The sequence below is a fragment of the Sciurus vulgaris genome (genome assembly GCF_902686455.1).
Source record: "Sciurus vulgaris genome assembly, chromosome: 10".
In the NCBI taxonomy this organism is placed as follows: Eukaryota; Metazoa; Chordata; class Mammalia; order Rodentia; family Sciuridae; genus Sciurus; species Sciurus vulgaris.
In genome coordinates, this window is record NC_136470.1 from 624,302 (window position 1) to 645,717 (window position 21,416).

At 55.2% G+C, this 21,416-nt stretch overlaps 1 protein-coding gene across 16 annotated transcripts in view; it reads right to left on the reverse strand.

Moving 5' to 3' along the window:
• PCBP3 (poly(rC) binding protein 3) overlaps positions 1-21,416 on the reverse strand; it is a 235,080-nt gene that overhangs the window by 20,934 nt on the left and 192,730 nt on the right. For 12 of the 16 annotated variants that reach the window (XM_079100763.1, XM_079100777.1, XM_079100767.1 and 9 more), the window contains 7 exons: positions 19,794-19,948; positions 17,708-17,731; positions 16,789-16,821; positions 16,303-16,419; positions 5,939-6,070; positions 5,072-5,200; positions 1,466-1,609 (listed from right to left, as the gene is read on the reverse strand). In XM_079100763.1, the coding sequence (XP_078956889.1) occupies positions 1,466-1,609; positions 5,072-5,200; positions 5,939-6,070; positions 16,303-16,419; positions 16,789-16,821; positions 17,708-17,731; positions 19,794-19,948 (734 nt within the window). The remainder of the gene's footprint in view (positions 1-1,465; positions 1,610-5,071; positions 5,201-5,938; positions 6,071-16,302; positions 16,420-16,788; positions 16,822-17,707; positions 17,732-19,793; positions 19,949-21,416) is intronic. The other 4 variants (XM_079100769.1, XM_079100768.1, XM_079100765.1 and 1 more) reach the window with 1 other exon arrangement.

Genomic DNA, 21,416 nt, shown 5'->3' on the forward strand with positions numbered 1-21,416 from the left:
TTTTGGATCTTCTCCTGGGTGATCTGCACTCAGAAGTGACTCCCATGTAACGATTCCTATGAACAGCCAAGGCCGTGGCTGGCCACCAGACTGTCCCAAGGGCACAGTGGTGGGCCCTACAAATGCCTTGGCACACTGACCTTCATTGTGATGATAGAGGGGTGGTTCATCTGCCTGTTTCACAGGCAGACGGGGTACCCCTGTGGTGGTGTTGCCCCTCGAGCTATGACCCCACATGTGGCTCGGCAGACACATCTGTATAAAGGCAGCTCCCCTAGAGGGAACCCCACGCTTCACTGCGGATACCATCATGGCTTTGTTTGAACTGGAGGAGGCCACAGGTTGCTGTCGGCCAACCTCCGTGCACTCTTCGAATCTGTGGTGTGGAGCAGGAGGTGGGAGGGGCTGTGGGGCTCTAGGCCCTTCACCAGGCAGCGCCTGGCTTTCTGACCTAAAAATCTCACGTGCCACATGCTGGGACTGCATGAAGACGTGGGTGTGCAGGAGGGCTCCCTGCAACAGGGGGCAGATTGGAGGCATGGGACAGGCAGGGGCCAGGCTGAGCATGAGGAGGCACCGTGGCTCTGTCCCTTCGTCCACCGTGGCCTGGCTGCAGGGTCTGATAAGATTCCTCCACTCCAGGAGAAAGACATGAGGAGACATGCTCCTTGTCCTTCTCCTTTTCAAATGATAAACTCCCACACCCACTCTGCACCGGCTGGACCACCTGTGGGGACGTCTCTGTCTCAGTGCTCCTTGAACAAAGACAGACATCGCGGCTGGCTGGACACAGAGCTCTTCCAGGCCAACCCCAGCTGGACGTGTGCAAATCATCTGTGTGGATGGGCAGCAGTGGCCTGAGGTAGCCATGAGGGAGGAGCCAGGGCATGGCCCTTCTCCTACCTCTTTGCCAGGGACCTGGCCAGGCCGGAGCACAGACACGGTTCCTCTCCACACCTTCCTTCCAGGTCCCTTCTCCAGGGGAGCAGGGGTGGGGGGCTAAAATGTGCAAGATCTGGGCTGTCAACGTGGCTGCTCTGTGCCCTGAGGACACCTGCTAGGGCAGGCAAGGGGGACCTCAAGGCCAGCAGGGCAGGGCTTGCCTGCAGCTGCTCTTGGGCTCCTCCTCTAGCACACCCCATGGGGGGCATGCTGGGGGCCTGGGGGTGCACATGGGAAAACAGGACCCTTGTTCTCACAGTCCTAGTTGCTGGAGTAGCTCAGCTGCTCCTGTATCTCTCCAAGCAGCTCAGTCACATCCAAGAACCAGGGTTGGCAGGCATGACCTGGACAGAGCCCTGTGTGCCTGGATGTGAGGGTCCCTCCTGTCTAGGTCGTGCCTCGCTCTGGAGACCTGTCTCCCATGCTCCCACCCGCTGCCTGGTGTGGGCCAGGAGAGCTCTGTGTCCGCCCGGTGGGTGGGAGACGTGCACGTGAGAAGGCAAGAAAACCTGAGTGCACTAACGGGCAGCGGCGGGTGCTGCAGTAAAAGGCTGAGGTTGGCAGTGGAGGCCGCGAGCGGGTCGGCTCTTACCTGACCACCTGCAAAAATGACAGGGGTGGAGGCGGGCTTTGGGCGGTAGGGAATGGTGGCACCTTTCGGTGGGGACTAGGAAAAGGGACAGGAGAGGAAGAGAGAGCATTAGAGAAGCTGGCAGCTGGTCCTGGGGGCTGCCTTCCCAAGCCCGCCCCTCTGCACAGACCCCAACCTCGAGACTTGGCCCAGGCAAGGGCTCCATAGGCCGCAGCAGGGATGGCAGGGCAGCCCAGTCCAGGGGCACTGTGAGGAGCCGAGAGTCCTTGCCACACATGGAGGACAGGGCGGCGTCCCCCTCCTCACTGCCACTTCCTCCAGACAGGCGGCTGCTTCCCACCAAGACCCCCACCCTGAGACAGCCCTGCCACCCAGTCCAGCAGGGTGTGGCAGCGCTGTGGCGTGTGGAGTGTCAGTTGTGGGAGGCCAGAAGGGTGCCGGCGACTTGCGGGACCCTGCTGGGGGCTGTGGGCTGGGATGGACTCTGTGGTGCCCGCTCTTGTTGCCACGGTCCCTGCTCCCAGAAGGCCCTCGGGGACCAGGACATGCACGGCACCCGTGAGGCTGAGCATGGCCGTGACTCCGCAGGTAGATGGCTGGGCATTCTCTGACAGGAAGGCTTGAGTTCTCTGGCAAAAGCTGGGCCTTGCACACAGCCCACAGTGGGAACCACTGTCCAGCACCCCGAGGGCTTTGCTTGGTCCACGGCAACAGTCAGTAGAGACGGTCCCAGGAAACTCATAAACATCCAAAGTTGCCATTAAAAAATAAGCCATTTATTAGAGGCCTATAGATACCAAGTGGAGTATCCCACAATCAGGATGAGGTTTGCTACGATTTTCGTTGGTTATTCTGTGTCCAAAATAGAGGATTCTCATCTTAGGGAAGGATGCTCCCCAGCCTTCTTCACCTGGTCAGAGGAGGCCAGCCAGCCTGTTGCAGCACAGAGACTGGGGACAGCCTGCCCTGTGGGTGGTCTGGAGCCACAGCTCACTCAGGGCCAGCCATCCCCCAGGCCTACTGGGTGTGACCTCTGAGCACATGATGGGGGACGTGCCCGAGGACAGTTGTAGGGTCCACAGTAGCCTAGGCCCTGCTGGGTGACAGTGTTGGGCTGGGGATGGTACACAGTGGGTGTGAGCAGGCTCAGGTTGGGTCTGGGTGGTGCCAGCTCCGGGGAGGCCGGTCTTCTGTGTTCGTGGGGTCCCGACCAAATGCATCCACGTGCCTCTGTGCAGACCAGGGCTCACTTCACGCTGAGGCTTCGTAGTCTGACTCAGGGTTTGCTGGAAGACTCGTGCCTGGGAGCCAGAGTTGACGTCTGTATTGTGCCACTGCTGCCTGCCCCTCATGGCCTCCGCAGCAGACCCTCAGTCGTCAGCCGCCAGGGCTCCAGGTGGCCTCAGTCCCACTGAGGCCGAGACCTCAGCCCAGAGCATGAACTCCCTTGCCCTGCTCTGCAGTGCTGCACGACCAGTTCCCAATTCCCCTTCTCACCCCCGAGGAGACTGGGCAGCTGATGTCCCTTGGGAGGGGGCCAGGCACATGGACCATTCCTCACTGGGCACAGAAGGTGCTGGCCATGGGGCAGGTGGCCCATAATGGTGACACTTGTATTCTCTGCAGGTCTCATTAGGTTCATCTGTCTCGGGCAGCCCCTTCTTTCGTAATTTTGGGGCTGCAAGGCATACCCCATACACAAGCCCAAAGTTCTCTGGTCGACATGGAGGGCCTCCAACCATCCTCTGCTGTTATTTCCAGCTACCCTGCTTCTGTAAGTGCAGGTTTGCTACCTGCACTCTCCCTGTCTCCCATCTAACACTATTAGGAGACAAGATGGTTGCACGCACAGCCAGGGGGCACCGATGTCCCACAGCCCAAGGCCCAGCCTGCCTCTGAGGGGGCCTGGTGTCTTCCCAACACCACCAGCAGGCAACCAGCAGGAGAAATTTGACAAGACCACACACTTTGTCCTGAGAGCTGGGCCCCGTCCCTGACCAGGGACATAGGAGGCAGGGTCTCTCACAGACTGTGGTTGTCACTCACTGCCACTCTGAGGGTGCTACCTGCAGGCCTGTAGCACCTGAGCATTGGTGGGCCTGGGGGCTCTAGTTACTCAGACCAGCAACACCTGTAACCCTGACCAGCATGTGGGGGAAATTTCACAATAAGAATATTTTGAAAAATGTTTTTGACTTCTCAAAATATCATACCTCATGGAAATAAAATCACACAGAATTTTAGGGTTAAATATGGGGCTGGGGTTCTGGATCAGAGGTAGAGCACTTGCCTAGCATGTGCGAGACACTGGGTTCGAGTCTCAGTTCTGTGTATAAACAAAATAAAGGTCCATCAACAACTAAAAATATTTAAAAACAAACAAACAAAAACATGGGGCTTGAGGCTGGGTTTGGTGGTGCACTCCTGTGATCCCTCCCAACTGCTGCAGAGGCCGAGGCAGGAGGATAGCAAGTTCAAAGTCCGCCCAGGCAAATCAATGAGGCCCTGTTTCAAAACAAAAAGGCTGAGGCTGTTGCTCAGAGTAGTGCACCCCTGGATTTAATCTCCAGTACCAAAAAACAGGACAAGGGCAGCAACAAAAAGCAACATGGGTCTGAATGCAGAGCCAAACACGAAAGGGGTAGAGCTGGCAGCTGTCCAGCAAGGCTGCAGCTCCTGGGAGACACCAGCCTCAGCCAGGTACAGATGTGGACGCACAGCCGGGCCAAGGGAGGGAGGACTCGAGAGAGGGAGGGGGAGGCCAGCTGCCTGTGAGGTCAGGGAACCCTTCTTCTGAGGTGGGCTTGCTGCAGTAGCTTCAGGAAAGACAAGCAGCTATTGGCAGTGCCATGAATCTCGCTTCATTTTGGCTTTGACTGGAATTTAATTTTTGGGTTCCTTCTTCCTTTGCAGTTGCTATGACTCCTCTGCTTAAGCTTCATTCTTCTGTCCCCTCATCTCTGTTTTCACACTGGTGCTTTGGTGTGTTTGTCCTGAGTCCTGCCCCGTTTGCCTCGGAGGCCGTTCTTGGTGCCATCTGCTGACCTGGACGCACAGAATCTTCAGCTTCGTTCTGCTGAGATGGCACTGCAGCCCCTCCCTGGGAGCCCGGGCGAGGGGTCCTTCTTCCTGCAGCTCCACCATCACATCAGCCTCCAACAAGTTGGGCCCATTCCAGGGTCAGCTCCCTCCAGCCTCAAACCCTCTCACCAGGACAAAGCCTGTCCAGCTCCAAAGTGAGGGAGAAGTGTGCTCCTTCCTGTGCTCTCCCTGTGCTGCCAAAGATGGCGTTTCTGCTCCAGACGGGATGTCTTGGAGCCAAGGGCAGACATCAGCAGGCCCTCCCCAGGGCGTTGCCAGCCTGAGAAGCCGGGTCCAGGGACTTCTAGATCCTAACATCTGGCTGCACATGCCCCCACCAACTGCCAGAATCCTCAGGATCAAGGAGGCGCCAAGCCCTGCCAGGACGCAGGGGAGCCAAGTGCAGAGAGAACCCAGCACAGAGCACAGAGGGGTGGGCTGGCGACGCGACTGTACCTCCAGCATGACCACACAGATCTGCTTGACGCACTGTATAATGGCATCTGGCGTCCCCGAGATGGTCACTGCCCGCTCTGTGGAGTTGGGCAGCATGTCCCCGGCCACTTGGACTTGGGCACCTGTGGACTGGAGAGAAGGGACATTGGAAGGGGACAATAGAGAAGGAGGGCTGGCAGCGGGTATAGGATGCATGGCATTTCTGGAATTTCGGGACACAGCCTTTCGCTGGCCCAGGGCCTGACTGGTCACACTACACAGAAGCCCAGCGCTGCCCCTATTCCATGCCCTCACACCCGCCTGGACACCCCAGCCTCTGTGGTCTCCTCTGAGCAGTTGTCCCATCCCAGCAGGCAAGTAGCACAGGAGGGCCGGGGCCCAGGAGTGCATCTGCAGGAGAGGGACTCGCTCCTCCTGGACACAGAGAGCTCCATCTCCTCCAGAGTCCAGCGCACATGTGGACCCTGCTGGGGAAGGGGCAGAGTGGGTGGTGCCTCCTGGGAGAGGGGAGCTGAAGGAAGCTGTGTGAGTACCCAGACCTCCCGAGGGTCCATCAGCACTGTCTCGGAGTGGGGACCCAAAGCCCTCAGACTTGGGTGTGGCTCAGGGCCATAGGACTGGGGTGTTACAACCCACCTGCCCCAGAAGACACCCCCCTAGTCCCCAGCTGGGCTGCTCCCTGCATGAGGTCACTATGTGGGTCTGTGAGTGCAGCAGGGCCCCCACACCCTGCTTTTCATTAGTTTATTGGATTGTCTCTCTCTGTGGCACGTAAGCTTAGGGCCATCAGGATCTGCAATGGCTAGTGCCAGTGCTTGCAGGCTGCACGGGAGACATGCAGTTAGACAGCAGGGAAGGTCCTGGTACCTCCCTGATCTCCTTGATCTTGGAGCCGCCTTTGCCAATCAGGGACCCGCACTGGCTAGCTGGGACCACCAGCCTCAGCGTCACCGGGGGCTTGCTGGTAGCAGGGCTGTTGCTCATGGAGTTGATGATGTCCTAGGGAGGAAAAGATGCACGTTGGCACTGCATCAATGGGTGCAGCTGCGTGGCCTGGGACACGGGGGGAGTGTGCACAGCATCTCTGCCCTGCACCAGCCCTGTGCACCTCCCAGAGATTGTGGAGTCTTCCCATACATGGAGAAGGATGCGGAGGACAGGCTGGATGGTCCCCAAGCTGCAGGGGACCTCGGGCAGGGCACCAATCAAGAGGAAACCTGTGCTCAGGTCTGACCTTGTGCTGAAGGCCTGATGGGGTGCCAGGACTTGGACAGATAGACGTGAGACAGAAGCACTGCTGGAGGGAAGCAGAGCAGAGACGACTGGGGTGGGTATGGCAAGCAAGATCGCCAAGGGCTGGGGTGCTGGGGGAGAAGGCTCTCTGGAGCCCAACCCCAGGAAGAGAGATGAGGCAGAAGGCAAAGCGGCAAAGGTGTGAGGAGGACAGTTTGGAGCTAGCCTGCTGGGTAGCCACCGTATCGATCCATGGTTTTGACACACAGGAGACGTCTGGCTTCAGGTTCAGGCTGGCAACTAATGGGGCAGGTGATACCTACAGTGTCCGGGCTGTGATACCATGGGGGCCCAGGGTCCACTGCAGCACCTCCTGACGGGAGGCCCTGGCCCCACCGCAGCATGCAGCACATCCAGATGCGCCCTCCATGGGGCCAGCCCTCCCGGAAACAGCCCTCACAGACTGCTGTGGTTTTTCAAGTTATGATTCATGCAACAATTGACTCCCCACCAACACATGACTCTCTTCTTTTTGAATACGTTAAGTCATAGAAAATAGCACAATAGATGGTTCTAGAGTGACGTGTTCAGGAGGTGCAGGAGGACAAGGAGAGAGATGTCCCTTGAAAGCACACATGGCAGGGCCAGTGGACGGGAGCTTCCAAGGTGCTTTGCCTGCAGGATGGACAAGCAAGTCAGCAGGAGATTGCACGCTCCATGTGTGTGGAAACCCTATGACACGTGGGGCAAGTCACTTCCTTACAGAGGAAGCAGCCCAAGCAGGGGGAAGAAGCCAGGATGGAAAGCACAGCAGGAAACATACAAACTCTCGAGCCAGGCCACCAGTGCCAGAGGAGCTTGAGCCACAACCTCTGCAGCAACCAGCACAGGAAGCCAAGTCAGAGCCTCTGCAGTGCCTGGCCGTGGACTGCAGCTTCCTTCATGTTTGCGCCACTTCTAACTCAGGACCACCCGGAAAAAGCAACCCAGGTACTTGCTCTGGTCCATCACTAGGTGGCCCTGCTTCTTGTAAGCCTGCCCCTGCTCCCAGCAGCCCCCACCAGGGCACAGGGATCTGAAATCTGTCCCTGCTCAGCACAAGTTGGCCTCCCGCAGAAGTGAGGGTGGCCGGCCCTCTTGCCATGGCTAGTCCTGCATACTTGGCCTCTGCTGCTCCATCCAGGTGGCTTTGCTCATCTCCGTGCTGCATTGCCCTCTCCCTGGACCCAGCTCCCACCCAGGCGTGGCACCCCAGAGGCCCTGCACCCACCGCTCTTCCTGGTAAGGATGGTGAAGTCGGCTTTGGGTCTGGACCCGTTCTCCGGCACCAAGCTCCTGGGCTGAGCATTCCCAGCCTGGGGCCTGGGTTTGGCAGCTGGTTCCTGTCTCTCTGCCTCCTTGGTTGGGTCATGTCCTTTCACCCCGCTGCTGGCTTTGGTGTATTGCTGGTCACAACAAGGAGCCTCAGAGTCAAACGTGGGCTGCTGTCCTCTTGGACCAGCACCCACCTAGACACACTTTGTGCTCAGATGGGGCTCTCCTCTCCCAGCTATCTGTGCTGAAAGCTTACTGTGATCCAGAGGAACTGTCCCTCTGGCTCCACTGGGGTCGCTGAAGGCACGTGGGCTGTAGTCCTACTCGCTGCCTGCTTCCACGGGGCTGTCCGCCTAAGTCTCTTCTTCCCCAACCTCACCGCTGCCCTGGTCCCATGCCTGCCTTTCTTGTGATCTCCCTCCACCAAGCATGACTTGGACCTTCAGCAGTCACTCTAGGGACACCAGACTTGAGTAAAATGGTCCATTCAAGAGGGGTCTTATAGCTGGGTGCAGAGGCACACACCTGTAATCCCAGCGGCTCAGGAAGCTGAGGCAGGAGGATCACAAGTTCAAAGCCAGCTTTAGTAACTTAGTGAGGCCCTAAACAACTTAGCAAGCCCCTGTCTCAAAATAAAAATAAATGGGCCGGGATATGGCTCAGTGGGATAAAAGAAAAGAAAGGGAAAAAGATTTTTCAGACCAGTGGAACAGCATTTTTTTGATTAGTGTGAAGAGGTCTCCTAATGAAATTCTGATTTTAAATTGCCTCACTGAAAGATTCTTTGGCTAAAGCAAATAAATAGTCTGACAGACCTCAAATGCTGTTCGGTGGGTCCTCCTTCTTAGCCCTCTAGCACCTCCTGCCCCTATTCCCATATTTACATTCCCCTCAACTCCACCTGTCTTTTCCTGATAATGCTCTTAGGACCCCTGATGCGAGTACCTGTAGAATCCCCCAACCAAACTGGTAACATAGGCAAACTAACCCTGAACCAGAGTTGAATTAAGAGCTAAGATTAAGGATTTCTCCAAACCCAGACAAGACCAGAAACTAACAGAAGAATTTTTAACTCTTGGTGCACAGGACCCAGGGTTACCTGAGGTATATCAACCTGACATTCTTCCCACAAATAAACCCAAGGGTCAGAAGAAGTAGAAGGGCAAAGTCTCTTAAAAGCCAAATCCAAACACTTCCAATGGAAATGATTAGAACAACTGTGCCCGCAGGGGAAAGAAGAGACCCTTGGGGTTCTGGGAAGACTGGAAGACATGCTCTGACTGCAGTCAGGTTGAGGGGGTGTGGGCGTAGGAGCCCTCCTCCATTCCATCTGCTCATCAGAGTCAAACCTAATTTGAAAACAGAAATTAGGACAGTGTTGTGTGTATGTATGTGTGTGTGGGGGGGTGTTGTGTGTATGTATGTGTGTGTGTGTGGGGGGGTGACCTTTTAGTTGAAGCACAACACCTGGCAGAACATTTGAGAGGGTTCTAGAACAAAATAAGGCAGGACCAAAATGAACATGTGGTCCTGCTGCTCACACAGGCAGATGGCCCCCTCCCTGCCACCAGCTGCTGACAGGCATGCATGGGCACCGAGAACAGGCATCACTGGGGAAGGAGGGTCCCATCCTAGAAAGAAAGCCCCCTTGGTCCAGGTCGGGGAAGAGCACCCAGCCTCCTGCCCTACCCTGACCCTGGAGCTGGGTGTGCTAGAGGTCCAGTCAGCAGTCTCCCCAGAGCCTGCAGGACCAGGTGGAGCACCACCCTCCACGCGTACTCTACAGTCACTCGCTCCCCTGCGTGGGCCTCTGCTCTGCCCGCAGCAGTGCACCTGCAAAGCAGGATGACCACATCTGCACACCTTCACCTGGGTTCAGGGGCCTGCATGTTAGCCCCAGGGGCACCAAGGACCTCCTCCTTCTCCCAGGTCCTCAGTCGAGAATAAAACCCTTATTTCCCTGATTTGGTCCTGATGCAATATGCAGAAGATCTCCTACCTTGTGTACAGGACAGGAAACCTGGACAGGATTCTGTTTTCTGGCTCTCAGCGTTGGCAAGGAAGACCCTGCTGGGACCCTGACCAGTTCCTCAGAACTGAAGCTGGAGGTCATCAAGCAGGGTGATGTAGACCCGCAAGGAAGCCCTAATCCCCACTGTGACAATTCAGAGACAGAGTCTTCAATGAGATTCAGTGAGGTCCTAAGAGCTCTAGTCCAGTAAGACTAAAGTCCTGATAACAAGAGGGAGACAGCAGGGTGTGTCCACAGAGAAAAGGACCATGAGAAGGTGGCCATCTGCAATCGGAGGGCAGAGGCCCAGGATCAAACCAAGTCCCATGACACTTTGATCTTGGGCTTCCAGTCTCTAAAACAGAAAAAAATGCCTATTGTTCAAGTCACCCAGATGCAGGACCTGGTAACAGAGGCAGCCAGGACAGACTAAGACCATCACCAGCTTCATCTCCTTCTAGAACACAGGCCTCCATCCAGCATGGTCAGCCAGATGCAGGACCAGTACTCATGAGCACCTGTCAACCACCAGAGGCCAGAGAGTGAGCACATAACACACAGCAGGCATGCTTTCAGCAGAGTGTGGCCTTGGGGTTCTTCTTGGGGCTGGAGCGCCATCCAATATGACAAGAGGGAAGGGTACTCAGGCACAGCTCTGCTTTCTAGAGAGCCGAGACTGCAAAGACCGAGGCTAGTGCACAGGGACAGCACAGAAGCTGAAGGAAAAGCTGCCGCAGATCATCACACCAGACACTCCTCTTGGATTAAGGCATACCTTCAGCTAGACCCCTCAGGGATGTGCTTCTGAGCATTCAAGGAGGCTGCTGTGAGATCTGAGCAGGCGTCTCTAGTACTCAAGAGGAAGGACAGGAAGGACAGTGACCCCCTCCCCCATATGACCTCCAGTACTCTCACTACCTGATGACAAAAGCGGAAGTTAGCAGAGGCGCCCATGAAACGGAGTAGACGGATTGGTCGGTATGTGAAACCAACACTGGCAGCAAACTGTGGGGCAGCTGAGGGCATTTGGGGCCACGTGTCACCTGTCAACAACACAGGAACTGTGAAAGTGAGGCGTGGCTATAGGCCTTGAGCTCTCAGGTGGCTCATCACCTTCCTCCCTCCCTGGGGCTGAGGCGTCTCAGTTATGGCATGTCTATTTCAGGATGTGTTGGATCATTCCCTTTTCAAAAGCTACAGCCCTTAAAGTAGGTAAGAAACTGCCTGGTTTTGTGTTTCCCACCTGGAGCCTGCCCATTTTACATCACATGATAAATGATCAGGACACATAGTTAATGGGAACCTTTATGAGAGAACACTGTAAGTGGTCATCCGTTACTGAAAACCTACACTGCCTTACCATCCACAATCTTCTGGGAAGCTGGAAAGATTGGTGGCAATTAAAATGACTACAACTTTGAGGATTGGGATATAGCTCAGTGGCAGAGCATGTGTTTAGCACGTGCAAGGCCCTGGGTTCAATCCCAGCAGCAAAAAAAAAAAAAACAAAAAAAAAAGAAAGAAGAAAAAAGAAAGAAAGACTGGCACAATCTCTTTGCTTCCTTAGGCCATGTAGTCCACTCCCTTGGGACATTTGGATTCTGCCACTATGGACTGGTGACTGGAGGGCCCAAGTATTCAGGGACTCCACCCTGATGCTAGGCTCTGCCCTGCTGCGGGCTAGAGATGGCAACATAGGGTGAAGTACCCATGTTCCCCATCTATCTCCAGCAGGGCAAGGCTGCTTCCCAAATACCCTCTTTGTGACTTCCGTCAGGAGGGTTTAATCTCCTGACAGGGAATCAGAAAGCACTGCTCTGGAACCTCAATGGGAGGGAACTTAGGAGGCATTGCTGAAAACAAGCACAGCAGAGAAACTTCAAGGAGTTGATCCCGGAGCTCCACAGCTCCACGTTTCACAGCCAAGGCCATGATTCAGCATTCCACAAACACTGGCAAGTCACTCCAGCGGCCTCGTACTGGCTCATGTTGGCTCCTCAGGGACCCTCTGGAAAGCCACACCACAGGGGCCTCACACTGGGGCCTCACAGACTCTCTTGACTGTACTCCACAGGGGGCCTCACAGTGTAGGGACCCTCTAGAAAGTCACTCGAGAGGCCCTCACACTGGGTTCTTAGAGATCTTTCACAATGTCACACCAGGGAGACCTCATACTGGTTTGTCCGAGTCCCTCCAGAAACAGCTCCCCTTCAGAAATAGACAGCTGACCTAGCCCTTCACAAAAAGTTGTTGACTTCAGACAGCTGAGTCTCCGTCTAAGAGGTCATTCCAGGACACCCTCTCACTGCATTGGTTTTCACTTACTTACAACTGTTTGCTATGATTTGTATCTGGAAGGTCTCCCGAGGGGGCATATGTTAAATATTGGTCCTCAGCCTGTGGTACCCTTGGGAGGTGTAGAGCCTACTGGGAGTGTAAGTGGGTGTGCCTTTGGTTTTGCTATGCTACTTGCTTCTGCCACCATATGCTGCCCACCTCCCCTACCCCCACCAGGGGCTTAAAAGCAACAATTCTTCATATTGTGGACTGCAGCCTCCAAGACTGTGAGCCAAAGTAAGCTATTTCTCTTCATAAAGCTGGTTTCTCTCAAGTAGTTGTCTGAGTAATGGAGAGCTTACTAGCAGAAAAATGGGTTCTGAGAAGTGGGGCTGTGTGACAATAATTGATGGAGTGAAGAATCTTTTGGGATTGGTTTAGGGAAGGAGTTTGGTAAAGTTTGGAGAATCAGACTGAAGAAGGACTAGAATGCTTTAAGAGTTTAATGGCTGATTCTGATTGGGGGTCAGACCAGAATGCGGACAGGGATGCAGACAGTAAAGACTGTGTTGATGAGGTTTCGGACGGAAGTGAGGACTCCGCTGGGAACTGGACTCAGGGCCACCCATGTCACATTGTGGACAAGAACCCATCTACATCGTGTTCATGCCCTGAGACTTTATAGGAGACTTGAGTTTAAAGGCAACAGACTAGTTTATCTGATAGAGGTGATTTCAAAGCAAAACAGCATTTAGGCAGAAGTAAGGGAATTATTGGCTACGTTTGGCCAAATTTACAGTAAATAGGAGCAAAAACAGCAAAATGATTTGGAAAACTTTCAATTCTTCCAGAAAAGAAGACTGTTCAAAGGTGTAGGATGCAGTTGCTAAAGAGATGAACACATTTTTAAAGTCAAGTGTTTTACGCTAGGACAATATGAAAGCTGCCTGGAGGGCGTCTCAGAATTGGCAAGGTCACAGTCATCACAGGCTAAGAGATGCAGAAATGAAAGTTTGTTTCAAAAACTTTCCAGGGCAGAGCCTTTTGAGAAGAGAACCCTTCCCATTTAGAACTACCTAAGCTAGCAAGGCACGCTGGCCCAGGTGCAGTTCATGCTGGCAGCAGACCTGGTATCATCCACACAGGTCTGGTTTTGCAGGCATGCAGAATACAAGAATTATGGGCTTATGGAGGCTTCCACCAAGACTTCAAAGGAAAGGCTGGGAGGACAGGCAGTATGTGGCAGGGTTGGAGTCCCTGCAAGCATCTCCTGATAGGGTGTTGCATGGAACTGTGAGAGTAAAACCGAAGTTGAAATGAAGACCCTAGGAAGTTATAGACCCAGGAACAAGGAACATATTGCTGAGGGAAGCTGCAGGCAGGAAGCAGAGCCAGCCCAAGAGAGAGGTTATGTGGGCTGCAACCAGGAAAGCTGAGGGGGCAGGCTTGCCTAAGTCCCTGGTGGCCCACATCTCACCAGACTGTGCCTAGGATGCCAGCCCTAGAGCTATGGGACTTAATGTTTGCCCTGCTAGGCTTTGGTCTTGCTTTGGCCCAATAATTCCTTATTATTTTCCTATTCCTTCATTTTGGAATGTGAACGTTCACCCTGTGGCATCATATCTCGGACACACGTACCTGGCTTTGATTTTTATAGTGGAGCACAACTAAGAGTTCGCCTTGAGTCTCGGAGGAGACTCTAGACTTGGACCTTTTTAGCAGTGGAGGAGCAGTTAAGGCTTGGGGGACACTTGGAGATAGACTGAATGCATTTTCAGATGTGAGATGAACATAGTCTTTGAAGGTCAGGTGTGGAATCCTGTAGTTTGCCTCTGGAATGTCACCCAAAGGCTTGATTCCCAACTTAGTGCTATCGGGAGCCAGTGGAGACGTGAAGTGGTGGGGCCTACTGGTTTTAGGTTTTAGGTCACTGTGGATTTGCCTTTGAGGAAATTGTTGGACCCCATTCTCTTTCCCTTCTTGTTTTTGGGTCCTAGACATGAGGTGAACTGTTTGGCCATGACATGTGCTGCCCACACCCCACCAGAGGCCTAAAAGCAATGGTTTTGCCCAATCCTGGACCCTCTAAAACGATGAGCCAAACTAAGCATTTTCTCTTTATAAGCTGACATCTCAGGTACTTGTCACAGTGACGGAAAGCTGAGCAACACATCACTCCTCCTCTTCCAGCAGGCCCCTGGCCACTGTCCTTCACAACGGCTCTAGTCTCTTTTCTTTTCACTTTATGGTAACTGTTAGGCTAGAACATACTCCTCTCATGTCCTTCTTAGATCATGCCACACCCCACCACTGTCTTCTATCTTACTGTCTACCCACTGTGCCACTGGTCACCGGAGCCACAGGATAGTAATAAAAATAACTGTTGTCTGATAATTCTAGTTTTGTTGATTGAGATACTGGAGTACTATGGTCGATGGTGTTTCCATGTGCACAAACATGGACGACTGGCCCTGCACAAGTCAACTTGTGACTTTGCTAGTTTCCCTACCTCCTAGGGATACACATCTATTGATCAGTGAGAAAATCTATTGGTTAGTCTAAATTTGACTTCAACAACCTTCACAGGGCAATGGAAGAGACTACTGCAGATCTGTGTTCTGAGCAGCCAACAGAGGCCTTGGTTCAGCCCCTGTCCCGAGCAAGAATTCTTTCCTGGCCTCCAGGTACCTCTGCCAGCACTGCTGCCTTTGGAACCAGGAAATATCAGGTCCTGTTAGTCTTAGACTGGCAGCTCTTGCACTGCAGAAAGAGGGTTCTGAGGCCTCTCTGCACACAGACCTCAATCCTACAAATTGCCATGGGTGGGAATTCTGACTCAGATTTGTGTCTCAAAACAATGCCTCCTTGATCACTCAGGAGCTCTCCTGGAGGAATCACTGACTTGCTGCTCAGTGCATAGCCAGAGCAAAGCTCCCTGGGGGCAATCACACATGAGAAAGACTACCAGACCCATTGCTGGCCCTGGAGACATGGCTGATGACATACTGTGCCTGGTGGTAGGACAGACCAACCACCTGCTGGCACCCTTTTGCTGGCTGGTCATGGTAGCACCTATACCACGGCTCACACTTGCGTGAGCATCAAGAACACGTGCCAAACATCACCTAAGGATAAAAACCATTGGCTCGCCAAGTCTGTGGCCTGGGCACAGGAGCACATGGACCCAAGGCACCTTTCAGAGACACACTGTGTTTACTTCTGTCACAGTGGTCGTGGCCTTCTTTCTATCCAGAGTCCCACGTGTGCCAGTGCAGCTGTTCTTATCAGAGGACAGCTGAGACCGCACAGCAGCCAAAGGTCATGATGTTCTGGCAGCACAGGTGAGTACAAACAAGCCTGGACTCCCAGGCAAGAGTGACCAGGAGAGGAAACTGAGACACTGGCATGCACAGTGGGGCAGCTAGTCCACAGGTGGCAAGAGGGCACTGGCCCACACCTCTGCAGAAGTCTGCTCAGGGAGCTGGAGCACAGCTTCTGCCATTTTGGCCCAGAATGGTTAGGACCTAGCTGGTGGCCACAGCTTCCCACCTCCCACTCAGGACCAGCCAGAGAAGGCAGATCTGCCCCCTAAGTACTCACGTGGGGAGCCTGATGGCTGGGAGCCACTTCCAGCTCACCAGGCCCACAGCTGCCACCAGGGCACACCCAGGACCCACCCTAAGTCCACTATGCAGCGTTCCCCTGCCCTGCCTGCCTATGACAAGCGACGGTGGCCAACCCCTTGCCATAGCCACTTCCATGTACACTGCTGCCTGTTTTTATTTAGAGGGATTTTTGTTTATTTCCACAAAGTCTGCCTCATTATTTGGCCACCCCTCATTTTTGACAGAGAAGTTTACTCCTGGCTCAATCCCCTCTTTGGATCAAGACACTAAGTGGAAACATACAGACACTAATCTCTAACTCACTGACAGGTGCACACAGTGCCACGCACACAGATGAGTGCACTTCTACCAGCAGGCGCGCACACACCCATGTCTCCAGCTCTGTCTGTCCATGTTTGAGCCCAGCTACACCAGCTCTCCTGCGAGGCTGGCTGTGATGGTGGGGTGGCAGGACCAGGGCCATGCCAGTGGGGCCTAACCTGAGGGTGGGCAGCAGCCATGTACCCTGGAGGGAGGTGTGGGAGTTCTAGGTCAGGGGCAGGGTCTGAGGAATGTGAATGAGGTGGACTTCTCCAATGTGCATGTGCTGGGAGTGGCTGGCTTCAGGAGAAGGGAGGGATGCTGGTCCCTCGCTAGGTGGACAAGAGCTGGGGAGAATACCTGGGAGGCAGAGGAGGGGAGAGGAGGATGTGCTAGGTGGTCTGGGCCATGCCCTTGTCCAGGCCCCTGCGCCCTAGGATCTAGCTAGGACTCAAACAGGTGCACCTCACCTCCTCAAACTTGTAGGCAATCATGGCAAAGGCCTTGAAGATGGCGTCCGTTGGGCCTGTGATGGTCACGATCCTCTCTGGGCAGTTTCCCTCTGAGATGTTGATCCTGGCGCCACTCTAGGGCAAGGGTAGAGTAAGGGCCACGGTAGTTGAAAGTCACAGGGGCCACGCCATCCTGGACTCGCCAGGCCCTGGCTGGCCCAGTGCCTGGCCCTGAGCTGTGCGATTCTTTCCACCAGTCTCCGTCAGTGTGAAATTTTAGTTAACAAAAGGAATCTGAGCAATCCCTGAGAGGCCCATGCCCCACATCAAACCTTGAATGCTGCCTGTCAGGGGAAGAGTGGCCCTCCTCACCCCAGGCAAGACGAACGTCCCAGTGCACATGGGTGGGACACGCAGGCCCAGCAGGGACAGGGTAGACCCAGGCCCTCCCACCTTGGCATCCCAGCTGGGGTGCAGGGCGCCGCCAGAGCAGGTCACACTCACCTCCTCACGCATCTTCTTCACCGTTTCCCCCTTCTGGAATGGAGATTCAGACAACAAGGAAAGGTGTCATCGGCAGCTGTGTATGGGGCATGTGGCCTGGTGTGTCCCTGGTCCTGGTAGCTGCCTCTGCTCTGTGGGGTCCTGAGGGTGGCACCCACAGCACAGCAGGGCCAGTGGAGAGCTGCCTGCCTCCAGCCTGTCCTGTGCTGGGCCAGACCTCCCCTCATCTTGCGGGTGTCCTCGCCCCAGGTATGGGAGCGTGAGTGTGCTCCCCCAGTGCCCTGCGACTGTGGTGTCAGCAGGGCGGCACCATCTTCCATGAGTGGTGACTCCCTGGGAAGCCCTCTCCAAAACCACAGGTGAGCAAGCCGGACCATGGGCCATCGGAGGTCCCCTGTGGGACAGAGGCAGTGGAGAGAAGGAACATGGGGACCAGAGGCGGTCGGGCAGGGCAGTGCCCCTCAACCTCTCCTTCACCAGCAGCAGGCATCCACCACGGCCCCTTCCCTGTGGGACTGCTGCGATTTTAAGATGGAAATACAAGAAGGGTTCACCACCTTCTGGAGAATGCAAGCAAAAATGCCTCTTTCTGGGGTCACACACTCGGGAGATGGGCTGGCCGCCAAGGCAGCAGGTGGTGGGGCTGCCAAAGTTGCCATCTGGGCCTTGCCAGGGCCAAGGGAGAGTGCCTCCCCCTGGGCTTCACCAGGGACGGGCCTCACAGTGGAGTAACTTGAGGCTGGGAGGTGGTGCCAACAGGCGGAAGGCAGTGCTCCGCGGACCCCGGCTTCCCCAGCACGGTGCCCAACGCCTGCTGGGGCTGTGCGACTGCTGGAGCCGACCAGCACCAGGGGCTGCCACTGTCCTCACTGTGCCCTGACAGAGACCCCGAGAGACGCAGAGTTCATTCACCAATTACCTTCCCAATGATGCTTCCAACTTCCTGTAGGAAAAGAAAATCACAGAAAGATTATGTCATAGAGCAGAAGAGGACAATGCTGGGGCAGATGCTGCAGAATCCATCTGCCCTCCTGACAAGAGATTTATGTATGTGTTGGTTTGTTTGTTTATTTTTGTGGTGCTGGGGGATGGAACCAGGCAAGCCTTTACCACTGAGCCACACTCCCAACCCACAAGGGGGTCCACCTGACTGAGGCAGGAGCTGCCCTAAACTTGACTGAGTGTCCAGAAGGAGGACACAGCCAGCTGCTCTTGATCAGTGTTTCAGGAGGCCACGCCTCCACTCAAAGCCTCAAGGAAATCCTGTGAGGACGAGATGGACAATCAAACGCCCCAGACTTGTGACTTGAGGAGAATGCCACACCGCTGCATTAAAAGGTGTAATACTGAGCGAAGCACTGGCATGCACTGCAGCAATTGGTTGTCGGGCACACGCTGTGGCTAGGGCGGTGCCAGTATCTCTCTGCAAGCAGGACAGCCCCAGAGAGATGTCCCTGTTGCATGTCACTTGAGACAGGGCCAGCCTGGCTTCTAGCCATGGAGAATGACTTCTTTCACACTCTGACCCACTTTCTTCACCGGAGTCAAGTCCTTAGCAATCCACACAGTGCTCCTGAGTCACAGGCAGGGTGTGTAAGCAAGGGCGGAAGGAGTGGGACCAGGGACACTGGCATACCCTCCTGTCTGTCACAGCCCACTTCACCTCCCACAAGAGGGCGTGGTGGCAGCTGCGGTGGCCGAAGGGGACTGAGGAAGTGATGTGCAGACAGTCGCAGCAGGGGGAGGCCAGGCAGGTCACTCTCCACCACAGAAACAGAGGTCTCAGTGTGCCCGTGCCTGCCTAGAGGGATGTGCCTTCTAGAAAGTGGGCTGTGCCAGCCCTGCCAATTCCGGAGCCCAGTCCTGTGCCACCTGCCTTCCTGGGAAGCCTGTACAGACAAGGGGAGCGGGCTTTCTTGGGTACAGACCAGGGGGAACAGGCACCACATGAGCCTGTGCTGCTGGGCTGGAATTGGAGGTGTGGGACAGTGTGGAGAGAGAACACAGAGCCAGGAGCTTGGAACTGTCTGTTTGCTGGCTCTGTGAAGGACCCCCAGTGGCCAGGAGCAAAGAGCACTCCTAGCATCCAATCCCAGCCTCCAAGACACTCTTGTACACCAGAGGAGTCTGTTTTCTGGAGACAGGGCTGATTTGAGGACGGGGGCCAGGAAAGGAGAAGATGAGCCAGGAACAGAGACAGTGCTGCAGAAATTGCAGGGACTCCACAGAGGCCTCAGGAGTCTGCCCGTCAGGATCCCTACCACCTCATAGTGAGTGTGATGGTCATGGGGAGAAGTCACACACTGGATAGGGCAGAGAGCCTGAGCCCACGTGGGCCAGGGCTGAATGAGCGTGTGGAAGGTCTGGTGACAAACGAAGAGTCCAGGCAGCTGCAGAGGCCTTCCCAGCAGTGACTTCTAATCATGGAGGAGGGGCTGCTCCAGACATGGGAGCGGGGCAGCTGCTTCCCACCCAGGGGCCAATGGAAGCATCACAGGGAATGGGGTGTGGTGACGTCTGGGCCACCGACCAGAAGGTCACTGTGAACTCCTGCCAATGGCAAGGAAGCATCCAATGAAGCCAGAGTGAGGGCCACTTCACGAAAATGCCAGACAGAGACTTGCACCAGCAAAGTCAAGGTGGAAGGGGACTGGAGAGAGCAATAGGCTGTGCTTCCATGCTGCCTGTGCCCCTTGCCATCAAAGGCTGTGCCACACAGGCTGCCTGGCCTACAGGGTCTAGGCGGGGCACATCTGTGTGGATGCCCTGGCTCTGAGGGCTGTTCAGAAGAAACCTGCCCCAGGGTACTCTGTGACAGGGCATTAGACTGCCAGGTAGTCTAGACTGGTTCCAGGAAAAGTGTAATGTACTGTATTTGTGACGGCTTTGTAAGTCTGAGATCACTTAGAATAAAAAAAATAATAAATCATACAAGGCAAAGACCCCAGCAGTGGTGTGCCCCCTTTCTCTGATGCAACAAAGGGCAGTGCCTTGTGTCTCTGTACCTTTCCATGCATCAGCAGGCGGATTGTTAAGGTCACATTCAGGCCACCTTCAGAGACCTTGGACTCCATCTTTCTCCCAAAATGTGGCTGGGGGTGATGGCTTAAGGTGCTGAGGGTGCTGTGAGGAAGGATGGATGGGGCCCAGATGGCGTCACCTGGAAAGAGAAGGCAAGATGCTGACCACTGGGCGGATCTCCTGGCCTGCTGGGGCTCCAGTCTCCGGAGTGGGAGTGAACATACTGTTCTCACCTCCACTGGCTGACCAGGTTCACCTGGGGGGCCTAGGGTGCCTGGCAGTTTGGGCATGGGCCTCTGGGAAAGCCCACTGGGGCTAGTTCTGGCCCCCTGACTAACCACATTACCTGGGCAGGTCACTGAAGTCTCTATGAAGAGGGTCAGAAGGCAGAGAGTGCAGAGGCCAGCCAGGAATGTCCTGGGAGAGCCTGCCCGGTACACTCAGCTCGGCCAGCTCGGCTCTCTGCCCGCTTTCCCATCATATCAGGGAGCAGCTCCCGGATGGCCGCCTGCATCACCTCAAGCAGCCAGGAAGGCATGTGTCTCAGGTGCACAGTCCTTGACACTCATTCTCAAATGTGAACCCAGACTCTTGCCACTAACCTGCCAAACCACTGGCGTCTCCTGACCAAAGCCATCAGCAGGTGCTCTCCCTGTGAGCAGGTCTGCATTTATCACATGTTTTCTGTGGGCAATCATTCATGATTAGCCCACCAGGCTAGATTAAGGCTTTGGTTTACTATTTACGGACAAAGATGGATTACTGGTGGCAAGGTGGAAGTGCTCATGGGAAAGTGACATGATGATTTTGTGCTGCTATGGGTGACTTGTGTCCCGGCCTTTCCACTGACTGCTGGCAATTCCAGAGCAGCCAGCACTGGTCCTCATAGGCCATCGTGCCATCCCCTTCTAGGGGGCACCCAGCACAAGGACAGCACTACCCAGTCACGCCCCAGAGAGGATTGAAGAAGCAAGAGCTTGGGGGAGCAGCGAGGAGGAGGGAGTGGGGTCCTGCAAGGATTCTAGAAGCTAGAGGGCAAGAGATGCCCATGTGCAGGAGATGTTCTGGAACTGCCAGATGTGGGGGTGGGGTGGAGGCAGCTCAGGGGCCCCGGACTCTGACCGGGGCTGAGGGAACCCTGAGGCAGGGCAGGACGGGGGAGCCCTCTGCAAGGGCACCACACATCCTCCAGCAGCTTGAGGTGCATGAACGTGGCATGGGGCACAGTGTGGGGCTGTGGGGCTGTAGGGGTCACCAAGGGGAGAGAAAACGGGACGTGGGTATGTGTGGCTTCCACAGGACCTGGAGGATAGTCAGGCAGGTGGCAGCAGTGACAGGTGCTGACAGCAAAGAGTAGCTTATTAGATGCAGGGACTTCTGGTTTGTGGGTGTGCGCAGTGCTGGGGGCTCTGGGCCAGGCCCCATGGGGCCTAGAATGGGGCATTTAGGGTACCATGGGCAGAGGTGACGGGCCTCCAGGCTCCCTGCCCATCCGCCCAGGTGTGCACAGAGAAGAGGGTAGTGGCTGGAAGGCGAAGGGTGAGGCTGTGGTTCCCTGGGATCAGCCAAGCGCCATGCTGAGGGTGCCTCACACACAGCGGCACACC